Source organism: Delphinus delphis, chromosome 13 (genome assembly GCF_949987515.2).
Source record: "Delphinus delphis chromosome 13, mDelDel1.2, whole genome shotgun sequence".
Lineage (NCBI taxonomy): Eukaryota > Metazoa > Chordata > Mammalia > Artiodactyla > Delphinidae > Delphinus > Delphinus delphis.
In genome coordinates, this window is record NC_082695.1 from 7,443,852 (window position 1) to 7,461,552 (window position 17,701).

At 50.8% G+C, this 17,701-nt stretch overlaps 1 protein-coding gene across 1 annotated transcript; it reads right to left on the reverse strand.

The window, feature by feature from the left end:
- Positions 1-260: 260 nt before the first annotated feature.
- On the reverse strand, positions 261-16,052 carry LRRC43 (leucine rich repeat containing 43). Its single transcript, XM_060029352.1, has 13 exons — positions 15,951-16,052; positions 14,640-14,900; positions 13,914-14,024; positions 9,971-10,110; positions 7,695-7,933; positions 6,818-7,005; positions 5,877-6,100; positions 5,523-5,664; positions 5,190-5,357; positions 4,919-5,104; positions 4,582-4,618; positions 4,414-4,461; positions 261-387 (listed from the first exon to the last, which is right to left on the reverse strand). Exons 1-13 carry the CDS (start codon positions 16,041-16,043, stop codon positions 284-286), a joined length of 1,941 nt encoding a protein of 646 aa, XP_059885335.1. The 5' UTR covers positions 16,044-16,052; the 3' UTR covers positions 261-283.
- Positions 16,053-17,701: the final 1,649 nt, after the last annotated feature.

Sequence of the window (17,701 nt, forward strand, 5' to 3'; positions counted from 1 at the left end):
AGCCCGCCCGGGGGAGGCCGACCCCGCTCTCCCCGGCCAGCCCCCCGCCTCCTCCGGCCAGCTTTCCTCTCCTCCCTGGCCAGCTCCACCCCCGCTCCCCACGGCCAGGCACCCCGCTCGCCACGGCCATTCCCCCGCTCCTCCCCAGCCGGGCACTCCCGTCTCCTCCCGGCCAGGCCCCCTCCCCGCTCCTCCCCACGGCCAGCACCCCGCTCCCCGGACGCGCGGCGGCGGCTGGACAGACGCGGAGCCGCGGTGTCAGAACAACCTTTAATCCCGCGCCCTACGGGACAAGCATCCGAAGCGCCTCCTCCGTCGAGTGGCCCTGGATCAGCTGGATCTGGATCTCCACAGTCAGGGGGTCGGGGCGGTAGTCGCTTTCGTACACTAAAACCAAAGATTTTCTTATTTCTGAAGAAATATGAAAGTGTGAATCCGGAGCGATGAGCGGGCTGGCAGTGCCGGGCCATCCCGGGCCAGCTCACGACACGTCCCGGAAACGCAGATGTGACCTCCGCCGTCCCGAGGCGAGCACGGTTTCAGAATCAGATTCCGCCCTCGGGTCTTCACCGTAATAAGGAATAAAATTAAATCACATCTAACTAGATCATTTAACACGTCTCAGTTTGAATTACAAGATGAACTAGCTGCTTTTTCTTGGAACATCTTTTTCACTTGAAAGTACGCTGACAAAATATGGTTATTTCGACGTGAATATTTGTCAGATATTTTCTAAAAAAAGAATGAAGCCTGGCACTTCAGGGAAAACAACTGAAAGCATTTTGATAAATACATTTATAACATTTGAACTTTCAAGTAGAAACTAGAACTTTGTAACACTGTATCTGCCACCATGGACTTAACAGTTTTCCAATACTCAAAAGACTTTTCTGATGTTATGGTTGATGATAAAGAACGCGATTTTTGGATAATGGATAAAAAAAAAATGTGTCAACAGTTGGAAGATCTGCATAACTCAGTGAACCAGTACTTTACCAATAACAATTGCCAGATGTTAACAATTGTGCATGGGTAAGATAGCCATTCAAAATGCAATGTTAAAAACAAAAAAGGCAATGTAGACCAATGGATTAATTTAACATAACTGATTATGAAAAAATTCATCCATATAGATTCAGTTTTCACACTGTAACAACCTTTAAAAAACTACTAGTTGTCAAGTCTCATGCAAAGAGGAATATCCACAGTTATTTAAAAGCCTATTAAAATATTTCCCTCTTTTCCAAGTAGATGTCCACGTGAGGTCAGATTTTCTTCATACACTTCAACTACAGCAACACATCACAGAGACTGACTGCAGAAGCAGTTATGCAAATATGGCTTCCTCAATTAAGCCAGACATTAAAGAAATTTGCAAAAATGTAAAAAAAAAAAAAAAAAGTTTTGTTTAAAACCATTTTAACCCAAGGATTCAATCACAAATCTCATGTCCATATTTGTCTGGGTCTTCAATTCCAGTAGTGTTAAGTCCTTTGTTCTTTTTCAAAGTTGTTTTGGCTGTCCTAGATCCTTTGAATTTCTATATGAACTTGAGAATCAGCTTGCTGATTTCTACCAAAAAAAAAAGAAAAAAAAAATCCCTCCAGGGTTATGATTGAGATTTTATTGACTGTAGATCAATCTGAGGAAAACCAACATCTTAACAATGTTGAATCTCCTGATTTATGTACATAGTATATATCTCCACCGATTTAGGTCTGGTTTCTCTCATTTTATAGTTTTAGGTCTGGTTTCTCTCATTTTATAGTTTTCAACATATAGAACTTCTATTGATAATGTTATTGTAAATGGTATTATTTAAAATTTGTGATATCTGATTGTTCATTGCTCATATATGGAAACGTTTTTTGAATACTGACCCTGTATTCTGCAACCCTGTTAAACTCACTTATTAGTTTTAGAAGCTTTTCTAATATACACATTTAGTGCAATAAATTTCTCTCTAAATACTGCTTTGTTATATCCTACTAATTTTGGCATTTTGTATTTTTATTTCCATTCAGTTCAAAATACTTTCTAATTTCCCTTTTGATTTCTTCTTTGACCCATAGCTTATTTAGAAGTGTGTTATTTAGTTTCTAAAAATTGGGGGATTTTGCAAATATTTTTCTGTTTAATTCCACTGTAGTCATAGAGGATACTTTATATGACTTGAATTCTTTTAAACTTATTGAGACTTGCTTTATGGCCCAGGTTATAGAATATCTCAGTTCTGTGTGCACTTAAAGAATGTGTGTGTGCGTGTGTGTGTGTGTGTGTGTGTGTGTGTGTGTGTGTGTGATTGGATGGAGTGCTCTGTAGCTGTCAGTTAGCTCAAGTTAATTGGCAGAGTGTGATTCAAGTCTTCTACATGCTTATTGATTTTTCTATTTGTTCTATCAATTACTTATTTGTGCTGAAATCTCTGAATATAATTTTGGATTTGTCTCTTTCTCCTTGTACTTCTATCAGCTTTTGTTTCATGTATTTTGAAACAATGATTAGGTGCATACACGCTAAGGACTGTTACATCCTCCCAATGAACTGACTCCTTTATTATGAAATGACCCTCTTTATCCCTGGTAATAGTCTTTGCTCTGAAATCTACTTTGTCTGATATTAATGCAGCTACTCCCATTTTCTTTTGATCAGTGTTAGCATGAATATCTTTTTCCATCCTTTTTATTTCTTATATTTTTGTATCTTTATATTTAAAGAGGGTTTCTGATAGGCGGATAGCTTGGTCTTACTTTTTTATCCAATCTGATCATCTCTGCCTTTTAACTGGGTGTTTAGACCATTTATATTTCATGTGACTCAATATAATTGGGTTTAAGTCTACCATCTTGCTGTTTTCTATTTATCCCATATGTTCTTTGTTTTTTCTGTTTCCACCTTCAGATTAACTGAATATTTTTATAATCCCTATTTTCTCTCCTTTGTTGGCTTATTAACTATAACCCTTTGTTGTGTTTGGTAATTGCAATCATTGTTGCTTTTGTTATGGTCATTCATTTACAATGCTTGGTGTCAGTTTATTTATCTCTTGTAAAAATAAAATACAGTGTGTGTGTGAAAAAATAAAAAAGGTACAGTTCAGGGGCTTTTAGTATATTTACGATGTTGTGCAACCATCACGGCTCATTTCAGAGCATTTTCGTCACCCCAAATGGAAAACCCGCACCCACTAAGCAGTCATGCCCCATTCCCTCCTTCCCCTGCCCCCAGGCAACCACTAATCTACTTTCTGTCTCTATGGATTTGACAATTCTCCACATTTCATATAAAATCGTTATGTGGTCTTTTGTGTCTGGCTTCTTTCCCTTAGCATTGAGTTTTCAAGGTTTATCTGTGGTTTAGGACATGTCAGTGCTTCAATCCTCTTTGTGACGGAATAATATCCCATTGTATGGATGGACCACATTTTGTTTATCCTTTCATCCGCTGATAGCCATTTGGGCTGTTTCCACTTTTTGGCTGTTCTGAATCGGGCTGCTGTGGACTTGCTTTAGACTTTTGCAGCAGTCTCCCAGCTGAGTGACCTGTCTCCTACCTCTCCCTCCAAGCCAGACAGTTCTAAAAATTAAATCTAAGGACTTCCCTGGTGGTCCAGTGGTAAAGAATCCGCCTTACAATGCAGGGGACACGGGTTTGATCCCTGGTCAGGGAACTAAGATCCCACATGCCACGGGACAACTAAGCCCACGCGCCACAACTACTGAGCTTGCGCGCCTCAACTAGAGAGCCTGCCTGCTGCAAACTACAATGCCCACGTGCCCTGGAGCCTGCACGCCACAACTAGAGAGAAGCTCATGCACCTCAACGAAGATCCCGCATGACTCAACTAAGACCCGATGCAGCCAAAAATAAATAAAATAATAAATAAATCTTAAAAAAAATTAAATCTAAAACTTACCTATTTCAATGCTGCCACTGCCCATACAACAAGTCCAGGCTCCTTATAAGGGAGGGCTAACGTCCTGCAGAAGCAGGACCACCGCTGAGCCAGAAGGACCCTGGACACTCCCAACCCTGGGCCTCCCTACTCATTCCCTCCTGGCCCCTACCCCAGAATGCCTGTCCTGCTCATGTCATGACCGCAGCAGGGCTGCAGGGAAGACACAGGGTTTGTTCATCAGGGTAGACATGGCCGTCCCTCCCACCGGCTGGAAGATATGATTCTCCATCCTTCCATTCCTTTGGTCCCCAATCAGGCTGATCCCTCAGCAAGTCCTGCTATATTTGTGCCCTTCCCCAAATTCATATGTTGAAATCCCAGCCCCCAAAGGTGATGATATTAGGAGGCGGGGCCTTTGGAAGGCGGTTACATCATGAGGGCAGAGGGAGACCGCTGGTCCCTTCCGCCAGGTGAGGACCCAGGAAGAAGGCGCGAACCAGGAACAGGACTCTCACCTGACGCTGCTGACAACTTGGTCTTTGACCTCCTGGCCTCCAGAGCAGCTGGAAATAAATGTCTGTTGTTTACACGCCACCCACGTTGTGAAATTTCACAGCGACCTGAACGGACTAGGACTGGTCCTCAGTAAACACCCCCTGCCCTGTTACCATCATCGGTCTTACCATTTTTAGCTTTCTCACTCTTCTTCTTCTTTGAATTCTGAGAGGAAGAACCACAAAGTAAGTTCCTTGCTGGAGTGGGGGGATGCTGGGGAAAGGGTGGGTGCCCTCACCCCCGCCAGGGCCTCTCCTGGTCTCCTGGGGAGCAGCTGCCCGACCTGCCCGCTTGCCTGGCCCCTCGCACTCGAGAAGGCCGCCCACCATGCAGGTGACCCTTGCTGCGTCACCCCTCCAGCGCCCCCTCCTGTGGTTCTGGCCCCCTCCCCCTCCCCGCCTCCCCCTCCCTCCCACAGCCTGGCCAGGCTTCTGTGGGCAGGGGAGGCCAGGGGCACTGCTGTACCCTGTAAAGCGTCAGCCTGTCGGTCTCCAAGGTACGGACCACCCCGAAGTTGCACACGGTGGACACGAATGGCTCCCCGGAGAGCAGGGGCTCCAGGTCCACCGGGCCACTGCCCAGCACCCGGAGGACAGGCGGGTCCTGGCGCAGATCCTTACGAAGCTCCTTCTTCTTGCTCCCCTTCTGCTCCTGTGGGGAGAGGCTGGGCGAGTGGAAGCGGGGAGCAGGGGACCAAGGGAGCAGCCCCGCCCCCGGCCGCCCCACACAGAGGCACCTTGGCTGGTTCTTTCTCCCCTTTGCCTGCTTTGTCTTTCCCATCTTTTCCCTTCTTGTTTTTCTCTTCCTTGTCTTTCTCCTTCCCTTTCTTGTCCTTCTCTCCCTTTCCCTTCTTAGCAGCCGAGGGACTGTTGGGGGAAGGCGGCACCGCAGGCCAGGAGAGAATCTAGGGGACAGAAGCTGGGTTGGAGCTAGCCAGGATCTTTCTGGAAAGGCACCGAGACCCTGCCAACAAGGGAGCAGGGCTACAGATGCCCGACAGAAGAGCGGAACAGAGGAGAAGTGGGGCAGAGAAATCAAAGACCACCCCTGGAGAATTCCAGCCTCCCACCTTCTCCTCCACGATGGTGACGGTGGTCCCTGAGAGCAGGAAGGCCTTGAGCCGCACCAGGTCCTTGAGCACGTGCTGCATCTCGTAGTTGCAGGGGATGACGTCAGACCAGGGCTTGCGGACTGTGCTAAAGAGAACTGTCCTTGGGGAGGGGAGATGGAGACATGGGGGCCATCACCCAGGGGGCTGTGCTGGGGACCAGGGACAAGGCTGGGAGGGCACTTTGAGAAGATGTGCACATGTGGGCACAGCGTGAGGCTGCGGGGTCAGGGAGGGCAGGGGACAGAGTAGAATGCAGAACGATAAACGCAGGTGTGGTCTGGGCCCTGTTCCCAGCCCGGTGAGCATCCTTACCCCGGGGATGGCCAGAGCCGGGGATCCAGGCGCGGCCGCAGCTTGGCCTGCTCTTCCGCAGAGTCCATGGGCCGCGGCAAGGGCGCTGAGGCGCCGGACTCCTCCAGCTCCCTGGACTGGGACTGGGAGGCCAGCCCAGACCCTACAGAGTCTTCAGCCTCTTTGATGGGCTCTTTGGGAATGTCCTCACCCAGCTGTTCCGTGCTGGGCGGGGGTTTGACGATCTGCCACAGAAGACACGAAAACACGTCCAGGGCCGCTGGCCTCAGAGCTCTCACCTGACATTATGCGAACGTGGTGTAAATGGGCACCAGTGTTTGATGGATGTGAAGCAAAGCAAACATGTGGACTTAGGAGGCAGGAAGTTATAAAAAAAATTACCAGTCCTGTTTTTTCCTGAAAGTTCTATGTTAACAGTAAAAATAGTAACAACTTCCACATGAGCTGGGGACCCTCGTGTATTTTTGGTTCTTTTGGCCACGCCCTGCGGTACATGGGACCTTAGTTCCCCGACCGGGGATCGAACCCGCGCCCCCTGCAATGGAAGCGCAGAGTCTTAACCACTGGCCCGCCAGGGAAGTCCTGGCCCCAGGCATTTCTCCTAGTGGGATGACACCGTTGGGTTTTCTTGTGACAGGAAGGGAGCCGGGAGGTGTAGGGGCAGCTGGAGAACGTGGTGGGGAAGCCAGCAGCCTAGTCGCGAAACTCTGGGCTGCTCCCTTGTTATGTCCTTTGCTCCCATTTCAGGGGGGATGGGAAGGGGTGAACACGGTTGAGAATTACTCCGGCTGCAAGAAACAGGCCGAGCGGAAGCCAGTTTCCTGCTCAGAGTAGGGTATGAATTGGAAAGATCCACGTTAAGGGTTTTCCTGGGTCCCCAAAGCCGTTGTGCCTGCACAGGAGCCCCTGAGGACCCGAGAGCAGAGCCCCCACGGACACACCTCAGCCAGCACGCGGCCGTATTCATCTCCTTCGCCTTCCTCATCTTCCACAAACTCGTATGTTACATAATAGCTGTAAGTGATGAAAGGGCCTTGGGGCCCTGGTTCCGGGTCCAAGACCGAGGAGTCCAGAACCCCTCTGACATGTCCAACAGTCACCACTAACCGCGCCTCATGTGCCAGGAGATCTGCAGGGGGGAACGGGCAGGGGTGAGGGGAGCTGCGGGGAGGGACTGGGCAGGCAGACAGCAGGGGAGGGCAGGCGAGCTCAGCTCCTGCCTTCTTTCCTCCGAACAGGGCTGAGCCTCACTCTGCAGACTTGGGTTCGAATCCCAGCTCTACCAAGTTCAACACACCCGTGATTTGGGGTAAGTCTCTTTTGGGCAAGAGGCCACTCTTAAGCCTTGTTTTCCTGACGTGTAAAATGGGAATGGTAGTAGCCTCTTTGCAGGAGAGTTACAGATGGAGACTATGTTACCTTAGCCCGTGCTGGTACTCAGTAGGCGTAGCTATTTTTATCAATGTTTTGTCACCCTGACCTTGAGAAGGCTCTGGTGCAGCTTGTGCTGTGAGCCACAAGGGGGTGATCTCAAGCCACCACGGACGCCAAGAAACTAATTTAAAGAATGTTTCCCATTTGTCTAGGAAGGGAGGGGACTGATGGTCCCAGCCTCCCTACCATTTCTGTCGCCAAATCTCAATCACGACGATCAAAATCTGGGAGAGAACTCTGACCAAGAAGGTGACCTACACCTGACCAGGGTCTGGGTCAGCCAGGGAGCTGGATGACAGACAGACACGTGCAGCCAGTAGGGTGATGGTCGGGCCAGCAGGTCCCCCTAGCCCCCCACCCTGCCCTGCACATCGGCTCCCTCACCCCCGCTGTGGCTGAGCCCACGGAACAGATGCTTCTCGCTGGGTGCCACGGTGATGTCGTCCAGCACGCAGAGGCCAGACAGGCCGTCGATGATGAAGCCCCGGTAGCAGGGCACCAGGGCCAGCGGGTTCCCCTGCAGCACGAGCAACCTCAGGCGCTGCAGCGTTCGGAGGCCGGACACCATGCCCTGCAGGTCCGTCAGGTCGTTGAAGCTCAGGTCCAGGGAGATGAGGTTGGGCCTGGAAGGTGAGTGGGACCGCCGGAAGTCAAGAGGCCAGGTAAGCAAAGGGGTGGGGACAGGTAGCTGTGATCTTGCCACGGCACCTGCATCCCCCAGCACCCCGAGTCCCTGATGGACAAGGCCTGGGGCTGAGGACGGGACGGGAGGCTGTGCCCATGCTCGACTCTCAAGCCTTGTGCTGCCCTTGACCTGGGTTAGCCCCCCTGTTGGGAAGGGGTTCCTGGTTCTCCCAGTGGCCTCCCTCCTTACTGTGGCATAGAGGTGGCCGCCGCCACATCCCGCCTCTACCGGACTTCCACGTATACAGACCTCTTCTCAGTTAACCGTCTATCTCCCATAGAGCCTAATGCGGGGTTGTGCATCTAGAAGGCTCTCAGCAGAGAGGGACAAACTGCCGAGGAAGGTGGAGGGGAGCCTCTGAGCGGAGGAGCAGCGGGTGGGGGTAGGAGAGGTCGGTAAATAGCGGGGCCTGGGAAGAGGGTGCATGAGGCTCGAGGGGTCTAAAGCTGGAGGACGCTCTCCAGAGTCAGACCAGCGCATGACCACAGGAAGCCATCTGGTTCATTTCCTGGGGGACGTGGGTGAAGAAGAACTGGCCGGTGAGGACAGAGGAGGTGCCCTGCACCCCGACCTGGAGGAGAGGGCCTTCCTGCTGCACAAAGCAGAAAGCAAATCAATTTCAGCCCTGAGAACAGAGGTGCAAAAACAACAAACAGAACCCAAACCCACGAGGCGACTAAGCATCACACAATCCCGCCATCACGTGTGATGGCCTCCCAGCTGTGGAGTTCAGGAACTTCAACTCCCCTCCCTCCCCCCTCCCATCCTGCCCGCGACGTTGGCCAGCCAGTGACCAAAACACCCGAGAAGAACGTTTCGTGCTGACCGGCACACAGATTCTACCCAATATCAGCCTCCTTCAAGAGAACTGGTGGAAACCTCAGCAAAATTGATTCGCAGGAAGTGAATCCTTTTAAATTCAAAACAGCAAAAGACGGAGGTTTCACACACGCATGTGTTGCTATGAAATCCATACTCAGCATGAAGCAGGTTACGTTACCGGAAGTCTGTTTTCCAAATCAAAACCCAGAACACTTAGAACTCTGTCCATGGTACGAGCCTGAACTCAGCTGTCACACGAAGTCCAAAGTGTATGTTTCCTTCCTGTGCTCACCCTGACGGCTGAGGTCAGTGGAGGGAAGGGATCCAGAATTGTACACGGCCAAGGCTGTGAAGAGGCAGCTTGGCCAAGAGTAGGGAAAGGGGAGGAAGGAGGAAATTAGGGTCAGAGAGACGGACCTTCCACGAGCACGTTCCCAGGAGGCCTGGGAAACAGGGCAGGGATGTTGCCCTGCGCCTCGTGCCCCTTCTGGGCTGTGAAGAAAGGAACAGTCATGAACGTCAGCCCGGGGAAGTGCTGCCCAGGATGCTGAGCCCCAGGAATCCTCAGAGCTTCTCTGACAGGCCTCCCTGGCCCCGCTTCCTCTGATGGATTTTCACGGATGGTATCTGAGGCCCTGAGACTCCTCAGATCCAGCGTTTCAGTTTCCCACTGCTCACCCACCAAGAAGACAAGGTCTAACCGAGAGCTGTCTGTAGGGCAGCAGTTCTCAGTTGGGGGTGGTTCTGCCCCCCAGTGGACATGTGGTGCTGTCTGGAGACCTGCTGGCTGTCGCAGCTGGTGTGGGGTGGGTGCTACTGGCATCTGGTGGGTAGAGGCCGGGGGTTCTGCTCCACCTACGGCAGTGCCCAGGACGGCCCTCACAACCAAGAATTAGCTGGCCTGAGTGTCAACAGAAACCCTGAAGCAGAAGGTCCCACTCATTCCCACTACCTCTTGGTGTCCTTCCCTGGGCCTCAGGGGGTTTTTTGTTTATGGGGTCAGAGAAATAAATCCTAGGTCCAGACTTAGCAGTCAACCAGGAGTTATTATAGAAAAGAGCAAAGCTGAGTTCTCCAAGTCACCAGCATAGAATGGCCCAAATCTAATGCTCGACCCCTCCCTCCCTGTTTCCACGTGGGGCTCCCGAGTTACCAGTAATCACTGGTGACGTATAGACTCTCCAGGGGGCCCAGAAGCTTGTTGTGACCCAACCCCAAGTGCTGGAGCCTTGGGGGCGGGTGGCTGCACAGACACTCCATGCTGGTCATCTTGTTGCCGTAGAGCTCCAGCACCTGCGACGCGGGTGGAAAGACAGCCCATGAGCCCAGACAAAACGGAACCCACTCCCTGCTTCCACTCTGGGCAACTCAGGAGAGGAATTACGAAGTACTCATGCCTCGTCTCCCTGTGCCCACCTGGACCCCCTTCTAAGAATCCTGGAAGAAAATATTCCCACAGCAGGTGTCAGAAAGTTTCTTTTCAGATGAAAAGACAACCCTCAGAAAGGGAGAAAATATTTGCAAATGAAGCAACTGACGAAAGATTAATATCCAAAATATACAAACAGCTCATGCAGCTCAATATTAAAAAAAACCAATAACCCAATCAAAAAATGGGCGGGGCGGAAGACCTAAATAGACATTTCTCCAAAGTGAGCGTACAGATGGCTAAGAGGCACAAGAAAATATGCTCCAACATCACTAATCATTAGAGAAATGCAAATCAAAACTACAGTGAGGTATCATCTCACACCGGTCAGAATGGCCATCATTTAAAAAAATCTACAAACAGGGCTTCCCTGGTGGCGCAATGGTTAGAAATCCACCTGCCAATGCAGAGGACACAGGTTCGAGCCCTGGTCCTGGAAGATCCCACATGCCGTGGGGCAACTGGGCCTGTGTGACTCAGTTACTGGGCCTGCGCTCTAGAGCTCACGAGCCACAACTGCTGAGGCCCGTGCGCCTAGAGCCCGTACTCCGCAACAAGAGAGACCACCGCAATGAGAGGCCTGCGCACCGCAATGAAGAGCAGCCCCCACTCTCCACAACTAGAGAAAAACCCGCACGCAGCAACGAAGACCCAACACAGCCAAAAATAAATAAATTAAAAAAAAATCTACAAACAATAAATGCTGGAGAGGGTGGGGAGAAAAGGGAACCCTCTTGCACTGTTGGTGGGAATGTAAATTGATACAGCCACTATGGAGAACAGTATGGAGGTACCTTAAAAAACTAAAAATAGAATTACCATACAACCCAGCAATCCCAGTACTGGGCATATACCCTGAGAAAACCATACTTCAAAAAGACACATGCACCCCAATGTTCATTGAAGCACTATTTACAGTAGCCTGGACATGGAAGGAACCTAAATGTCCATCAACAGAGGAATGCATAACGAAGATGTGGTACATATATACAATGGAATATTACTCAACCATAAAAAGAACAAAACTCGGTCATTTACGGAGACGTGGATGGACCTAGAGAGTGTCATACAGAGTGAAGTAAGTCAGAAAGAGAAAAACAAATATCATATATTAATGCATATATGTGGAATCTAGAAAGATGGTATAGATGATCTTATTTGCAAAGCAGAAATAGACACAGATGTAGAGAACAAATGTATGGCTACCAAGGGGGAAAGTGGGGGTGGTAGGAATTGGGAGATTGGGATTGACATATATACACTATCGATACTATGTATAAAATAGGTAACTACTGAGAACATACTGTAGAGCACAGGGAACTCTACTTAATGCACTGTGGTGACCTAAATGGGACCAAAATCCAAAAAAGAGGGGATACATGTATACGTATAACTGATTCATTTTGCTGTACAGTAGAAACTAACACAACATTGTAAAGCAACTATACTGCAATAAAAATTAATCTTAAAAATTAAAAAAAAAGTTTATTTTCCTGTTGTGAAGGAAACTTTAAAATATGGAGTGGAGGTGATGTCGGAGAGAGTGGGAAAGGAAATGAGTTAACACTTTTTAAAAATTTATTTATTTTTATTTTTGGCTGTGTTGGGTCTTCGTTGCTGCGCGTGGGCTTTCTCTAGTTGTGGCGAGCGGAGGCTACTCTTCGTTGCGGTGCGCGGGCTTCTCATTGTGGTGGCTTCTCTTGTCGTGGAGCATGGGCTCTAGGCGCACAGGCTCAGTAGTTGCGGTGCACGGGCTTAGTTGCTCCGCGGCACGTGGGATCTTCCCGGGCCAGGGCTTGAACCTGTGTCCCCTGCATTGACAGGCAGATTCATAACCACTGCGCCACCAGGGAAGCCCCGAGTTAACATTTTTGCAATTTCTCGACTCATGGCAGTTGTCTCTGGCAAAGCCAAAGGGCCCCTGGCTGAAATAGGGAATAAACCCAAAGATTACAGAGTTCTTGTATTTCTCCTCCAAGGCCTTGCCCGCTTTCTTCTTGAGCCCAGTACTGAGCCATACTTCTGAGCCTCTTCTGCCACAAAATCTACTAGTCTCAGCATTTAATTTAAAATTGAGACCATTTTGATATGCTCAGCTGAAGACTCGTAATAAAGCCTGGCCTACCTCTTTTTGGGGCTTCCCTGGTGGCACAGTGGTTAAGAATCTGCCTGCCGGGCTTCCCTGGTGGCGCAGTGGTTGAGAGTCTGCCTGCCGATGCAGGGGACACGGGTTTGTGTCCCTGTCTGGGAGGATCCCACGTGCCGCAGAGCGGCTGGGCCCGTGAGCCATGGCTGCTGAGCCTGCGTGTCTGGAGTCTGTGCTCCACAATGGGAGAGGACGCAGCAGTGAGGGGCCCACGTACCGCAAAAAAAAAAAAAAAAAAGAATCTGCCTGCCGATGCAGGGGACACGGGTTCGAGCCCTGGTCTGGGAAGATCCCACATGCCGTGGAACAACTAAGCCCGTGCGCCACAACTACTGAGCCTGTGCTCTAGAGGCCACGAGCCATAACTACTGAGCCAGCGTGCCACAACTACTGAAGCCCGTGCGCCTAGATCCCGTGCTCCACAACAAGAGAAGCCACCGCAATGAGAAGCCCACGCACCGCAACGAAGAGTAGCCCCCGCTCGCCGCAACTAGAGAAAGCCCACGCGCAGCAGTGAAGACCCAACACAGCCAAAAATAAATAAATTTATTAAAAATAAAGTATTCTTAAAAAAAAAAAGCCTGGCCTACCTCTTTTTAAAACTTTTCTATTGTGGTAAAATATATATAATTTGCCATTTCAACCCTTTTTTTTTTTTTTTTTTTTTTTGCGGTATATGGGCCTCTCACTGTTGTGGCCTCTCCTGTTGCGGAGCACAGGCTCCGGACGCACAGGCTCAGCGGCCATGGCTCACGGGCCCAGCCGCTCCGCGGCATGTGGGATCTTCCCAGACCGGGGCACGAACCCATGTCCCCTGCATCGGCAGGCGGACTCTCAACCACTGCGCCACCAGGGAGGCCCTCAACCCTTTTTAAGTGGACAATTCCGCAGCGTTAAGTACATTCACTTAATGTACAACCATCATTACTATCCATTTCCAAAATTTTTCATTACTCCAACAGAAACTGTGTACCCATTAAGCTATAACTCCCCAATCCCTCCCCCTGGTAACCACTAATGTACTCTCTGTCTCTATGGATTTGCCTCTTCTAGATATTTCATGCAGTGCAATCATCTAATACGTGGCCTTTTGTGTCCGGCCTCCTTCACTCAGCATCATGTTTTCGAGGTCATCCATGTTGTACATATGTCATTCCTTTTTATGACGGTGTGGATAGACCACATTTTGCCGCTCCATTCATCTGCTGATAACAAGCGGGCTGTGTCCACCTGTTGGCTATTGTGAATAGCGCTGCTGTGAACACTGGCGTACAGGAATCTGTCTGATTCCTGCCTTGTATTCTTTGGGGTGTATACCTAGGAAGGGAATTGCTGGGTCACGTGGAAATTCTAGGTTTAACTTTTTGAGGGATCAGGCCTACCTCTCCAAAGCCTGAGGCTGGCCCTTAGCACAGTCACGATGGCCAAACCTTCTGTGTGGGGGGGGGGGGGGCAGAGGAGGGGCAGGGCCTCTGGGTAGCATTGGCTCCAAGACCTGGAATGGAACCTGGGCTCCTTTACCTTGAGAGTTGGGGGCAGGTTGGTGGTGTCAATCTCCTTGATTTGATTAGCACTCAGCACCAACTCTTCAAGCTTCACAAATTTCAGGAGGTCCTTGTCCACCAGGCTCACCTGGAAGGGAGGAAAGGGAGCACAGAGCTCCAGTGCGTGAGGCGGCACTGGAGTGAGGACGGCAATGGCACATGCATCTGCAGAGAGTGACCACCCCACACCCCAAACCCTTTCTTCTCTTGCACGCCTTTCCTGCCAGGATTCGAGTGTCTCGGCCGCCACAGTGGCCTGTCACCTCTCAACCCTCACCCCTCCTCTGACTGTAGGTGTTGGACAACTTCCAGCTCATGTCCTGTGTCCCTTGTTGGACCGTCAGCTCCTGAAGCCAGGAATCCCATCTTCTCCGCTGTCCACCCCAGAGCCACAGTGAATCCTATGGTCTTAAGGAATCATTCTAGTTTACACCCAGCAGCATCAGACCAGAAGCTTCAGGGGTCTGTCTGTGAATCCTCAGTTGACTTTGGCTTCAAGGACATTAGGGGCCCTTCCCGGCTGGGCCTCCCTTCTCTGGGGTAACAGACTAGGCCAGCTCGCCAGGGTTGTTGGCCCTGCTCTGTGGACAAGCTGGTGAGATTAATCAGGGGAGGGCAGAGCTAGGTCTTACCACCAAGGCCTGTAAGGGGAATGGCCCCCCCAACACCAACCCTGTACCTGGTGTTCGCCCCCAGTGCTCACCTGCTTGTCCACCACCCGTAGCGACCTGAAGTAGGTGTAGAAGAAGCTGTCTTTGAGCATCAGGGGATTCTGGATGGCCAGCTCTCTCAGAAAACGGTCCTCAGCGCTTGAGCCCTCCAGCAGGGCCCAGGGTGAGTGGGGGCTGCAGACCAGGCCCAGCAGGGCATCCACCGTCTCCTCCCCAGGGCCCACAGCGTCCTCCTCTCGGGGGATCAGCTCCCGCCATGCTCGGTAAGTTTGAGGAAGAAAGCGTGACTTATTCTGCAGAGGTGGAGGCAGAGAATTTCTCTCGTTATGACTCAGCCCCTCTCAAGGACTCAAAACTCTCAAAATGGAATCGATTGTTAAACAGGACAATCAGGGAGAGTTTAGAAGCCAGGAGGTGCAAAAGGCAATCTGTGGGCTGTAACGAGCCAAGGAAAGGTTTTTGAAGAACAGGCGGCAAAGCCTGAAAAGGTAAATTCAGAACCTTTAGATGCCATAAGTGGAGGATGAAAGACTTCGGTCCTGGAGTTTACTCTCTCCCACTCCTTCCTCTTGAGAGACATCTATGTATGAAACCCCCAAGTCCAGCACAATGCCAGGCACATAGTAGGTGCCCAATCCATGTTTGTTGTTGAAACAAATAAATTAGTTCCTTGATTGGTATCTCAGTTTTCTCTTCTATGAAACTGGACACCAGCCGACAAGAGTAGGTGGGTCCCCAGCTTCCCACCAAGTCCCCGGGAACCCTTCAGGACTCAAGACTTCCGGGCACACCTGGGAAGCCCCGGGTTCTCAATGTCATGCTCCTTGTGCACTTAGGTGATGAGGATGGCCCCTGTGGCCACAGCACAGCAGGGTCCTAACTGCAAGCCTTGCTCTCAGGATGAGCTTTTCACCCCAAAGGAGCCCGGTGTCTTTAAGACAGCCAGTCGCCTGCCCCAGATCCGCCTGATGCGCTCAGGATGGGGTCCTGCTCTGGTGGTGGTGGTGGTGGGGGGGGGGGGGTCCCTGCCCTCCACCCTGCGTCAGCGCCCACAGGCCCCGGGGGGCCTATCCCGTCCACCCCTGCAGTGTCCCTGTTCCCACAATCCATCCCCATCCCCCCACCACCCCGGTCAGGACGCTCCCTAAACGCCCAGACGCAAACATCCTCTCAGGTTTCTCCAGACCAGCCAACTCCTGGGGCTGGCGGCCCGCTCAGCACCCGGGGCCAGCACCACCCCGACCCCGCTCTCCGCCCCTAGGCCCCGGCCTGGCCCCTGGTCAGTCCCCTCCGTCCCCCAGAACCCCGAGCCCCTCCTCCAGCCGCCCCGCCAGCGCCCGCACCCAGCTGCCCGTGCCGCACGGGAACTCGTGCAGACACAACTTCCGCAGGTGCTCCCAGACCGCGGCGCTCACTGTCAGGGAGGGCGTCTCCATGATCGCGCGTTCTCCACGCCACCCGGTTGCTAGGCAACCGCCAGGACGCGCGCGTGCGCCAGGGCCGGGCGCGTGCTCCAGCAAGCGGGGGCGCGCGCCCGCGCCGGCCCTCGTGAAACCCACTTCCTCCCCTTGCGGGCGAAATTTTCCCCAGCCGGGAATCTGAGACCCCGACTCAGCCCCACGTTCGCTGGGTTAAAAATACACTTCCCCACCACAGCCTGGGGGTTATAACCTTGGGGGCCCCCAGCAGGTACTGAGCGCTTCCCAGTTGTTAATCTGTTTCTATTTCTACTCCGAACCCCCTCGGAATAAAGTGTTAATTCTCATCCCTGTTTGGCAGAACTGGAGAGGAGAAATGAGCCCAAGGCCAAATAATCTGAACACTCTCATCAGTGGATTCTAAGGTGGATTTCTTTAATCCCTGAGTTAGGGGTTTTAATCACTGCCCAACTATACAACCCGTTTAGCACCAAGGCCCCATTTCAGACTCGTCCAATCTCATTCGTCTCTCCATCCTCCCAGCACCTAGCCCACTGCCCGACATTCTAGGGACTCCTGGGCACCGGTTCGTGAAATTAATGGGGTAAGATGATTCTGGTTCCTATAATTTGGAAAGGCAACCTCTTGATTGAGATCTAATTTACATAACTAAAATTCACCCGTTTAAAGTGTACAATTCTGGGGTTTTTAGTATATTCACAGGGCCACTATATTCATAGTGCAGCTGTCACTGTAATCTAATTTTCAACGTTTTCCTCACCCCAAAAGGAAGCACCACCCATTAGCAGTCAAGCCCCACCGCCCCATTGGCCCAGTCCCTGTCAACCACCAATATGCTTTCTTTCTCTGTAATTGCATCTTCTAGATATTTCATGTAAGTTGAGTTATACAGTATTTGTCCTTCCATGACTGGCTTATTTCACAGCATAATGGTTTCAAGGTTCATCTGTGTTGTAGCATGTGTCAGTACTGCATTCCTTCTTATGGCTGAATAATTTTCTATATATGGGTAGAAGGCATTTTGTTTATCCATTCATCAGCTGATGGACATTTGAGTTGTTTCCACTTTTTGACTCTTACGAACAATGCTGCTGTGAACATTTGTGTACAAGTCTGGTATAAACATATGTTTTCGTTTCTCTTAGGTAGATACCTAGGAATGAAATTGCTGGGTCATATGGTAACTCTATGTTTAACTTTTTTTTTTTTTTTTTGGCTGCATTGGATCTTCGTTGCTGCGCACGGGCTTTCTCTAGATGCAAGCAGAGACTACTCTTTGTCGCGGTGCTCAGGCTTCTCCGGTGGCTTCTCTTGCGGAGCACAGGCTCTAGGTGCGCAGGCTTCAGTAGTTGTGTCACGCAGGCTCAATAGTTGTGGCTCGGGGGCTCTAGAGCGCAGGCTCAGTAGTTGTGGCACACGGGCTTAGTTGCTCCGCGGCATGTGGGATCTTCCCAGACCGGGGATGGAATCTGTGTCCCCTGCATTGGCGGGTGGATTCTGAACCACTGCGCCACCAGGGAAGTCCTATGTTTAACATTTTGAGGAACTGCCAAAGTGTTTTACACAGAAGCCGCACCATTTTACATTTCTACCAGCAATATACGGGGTTCCAATTTTTTCATATCCTCACCAACACTGATTATTTTACGTTTACA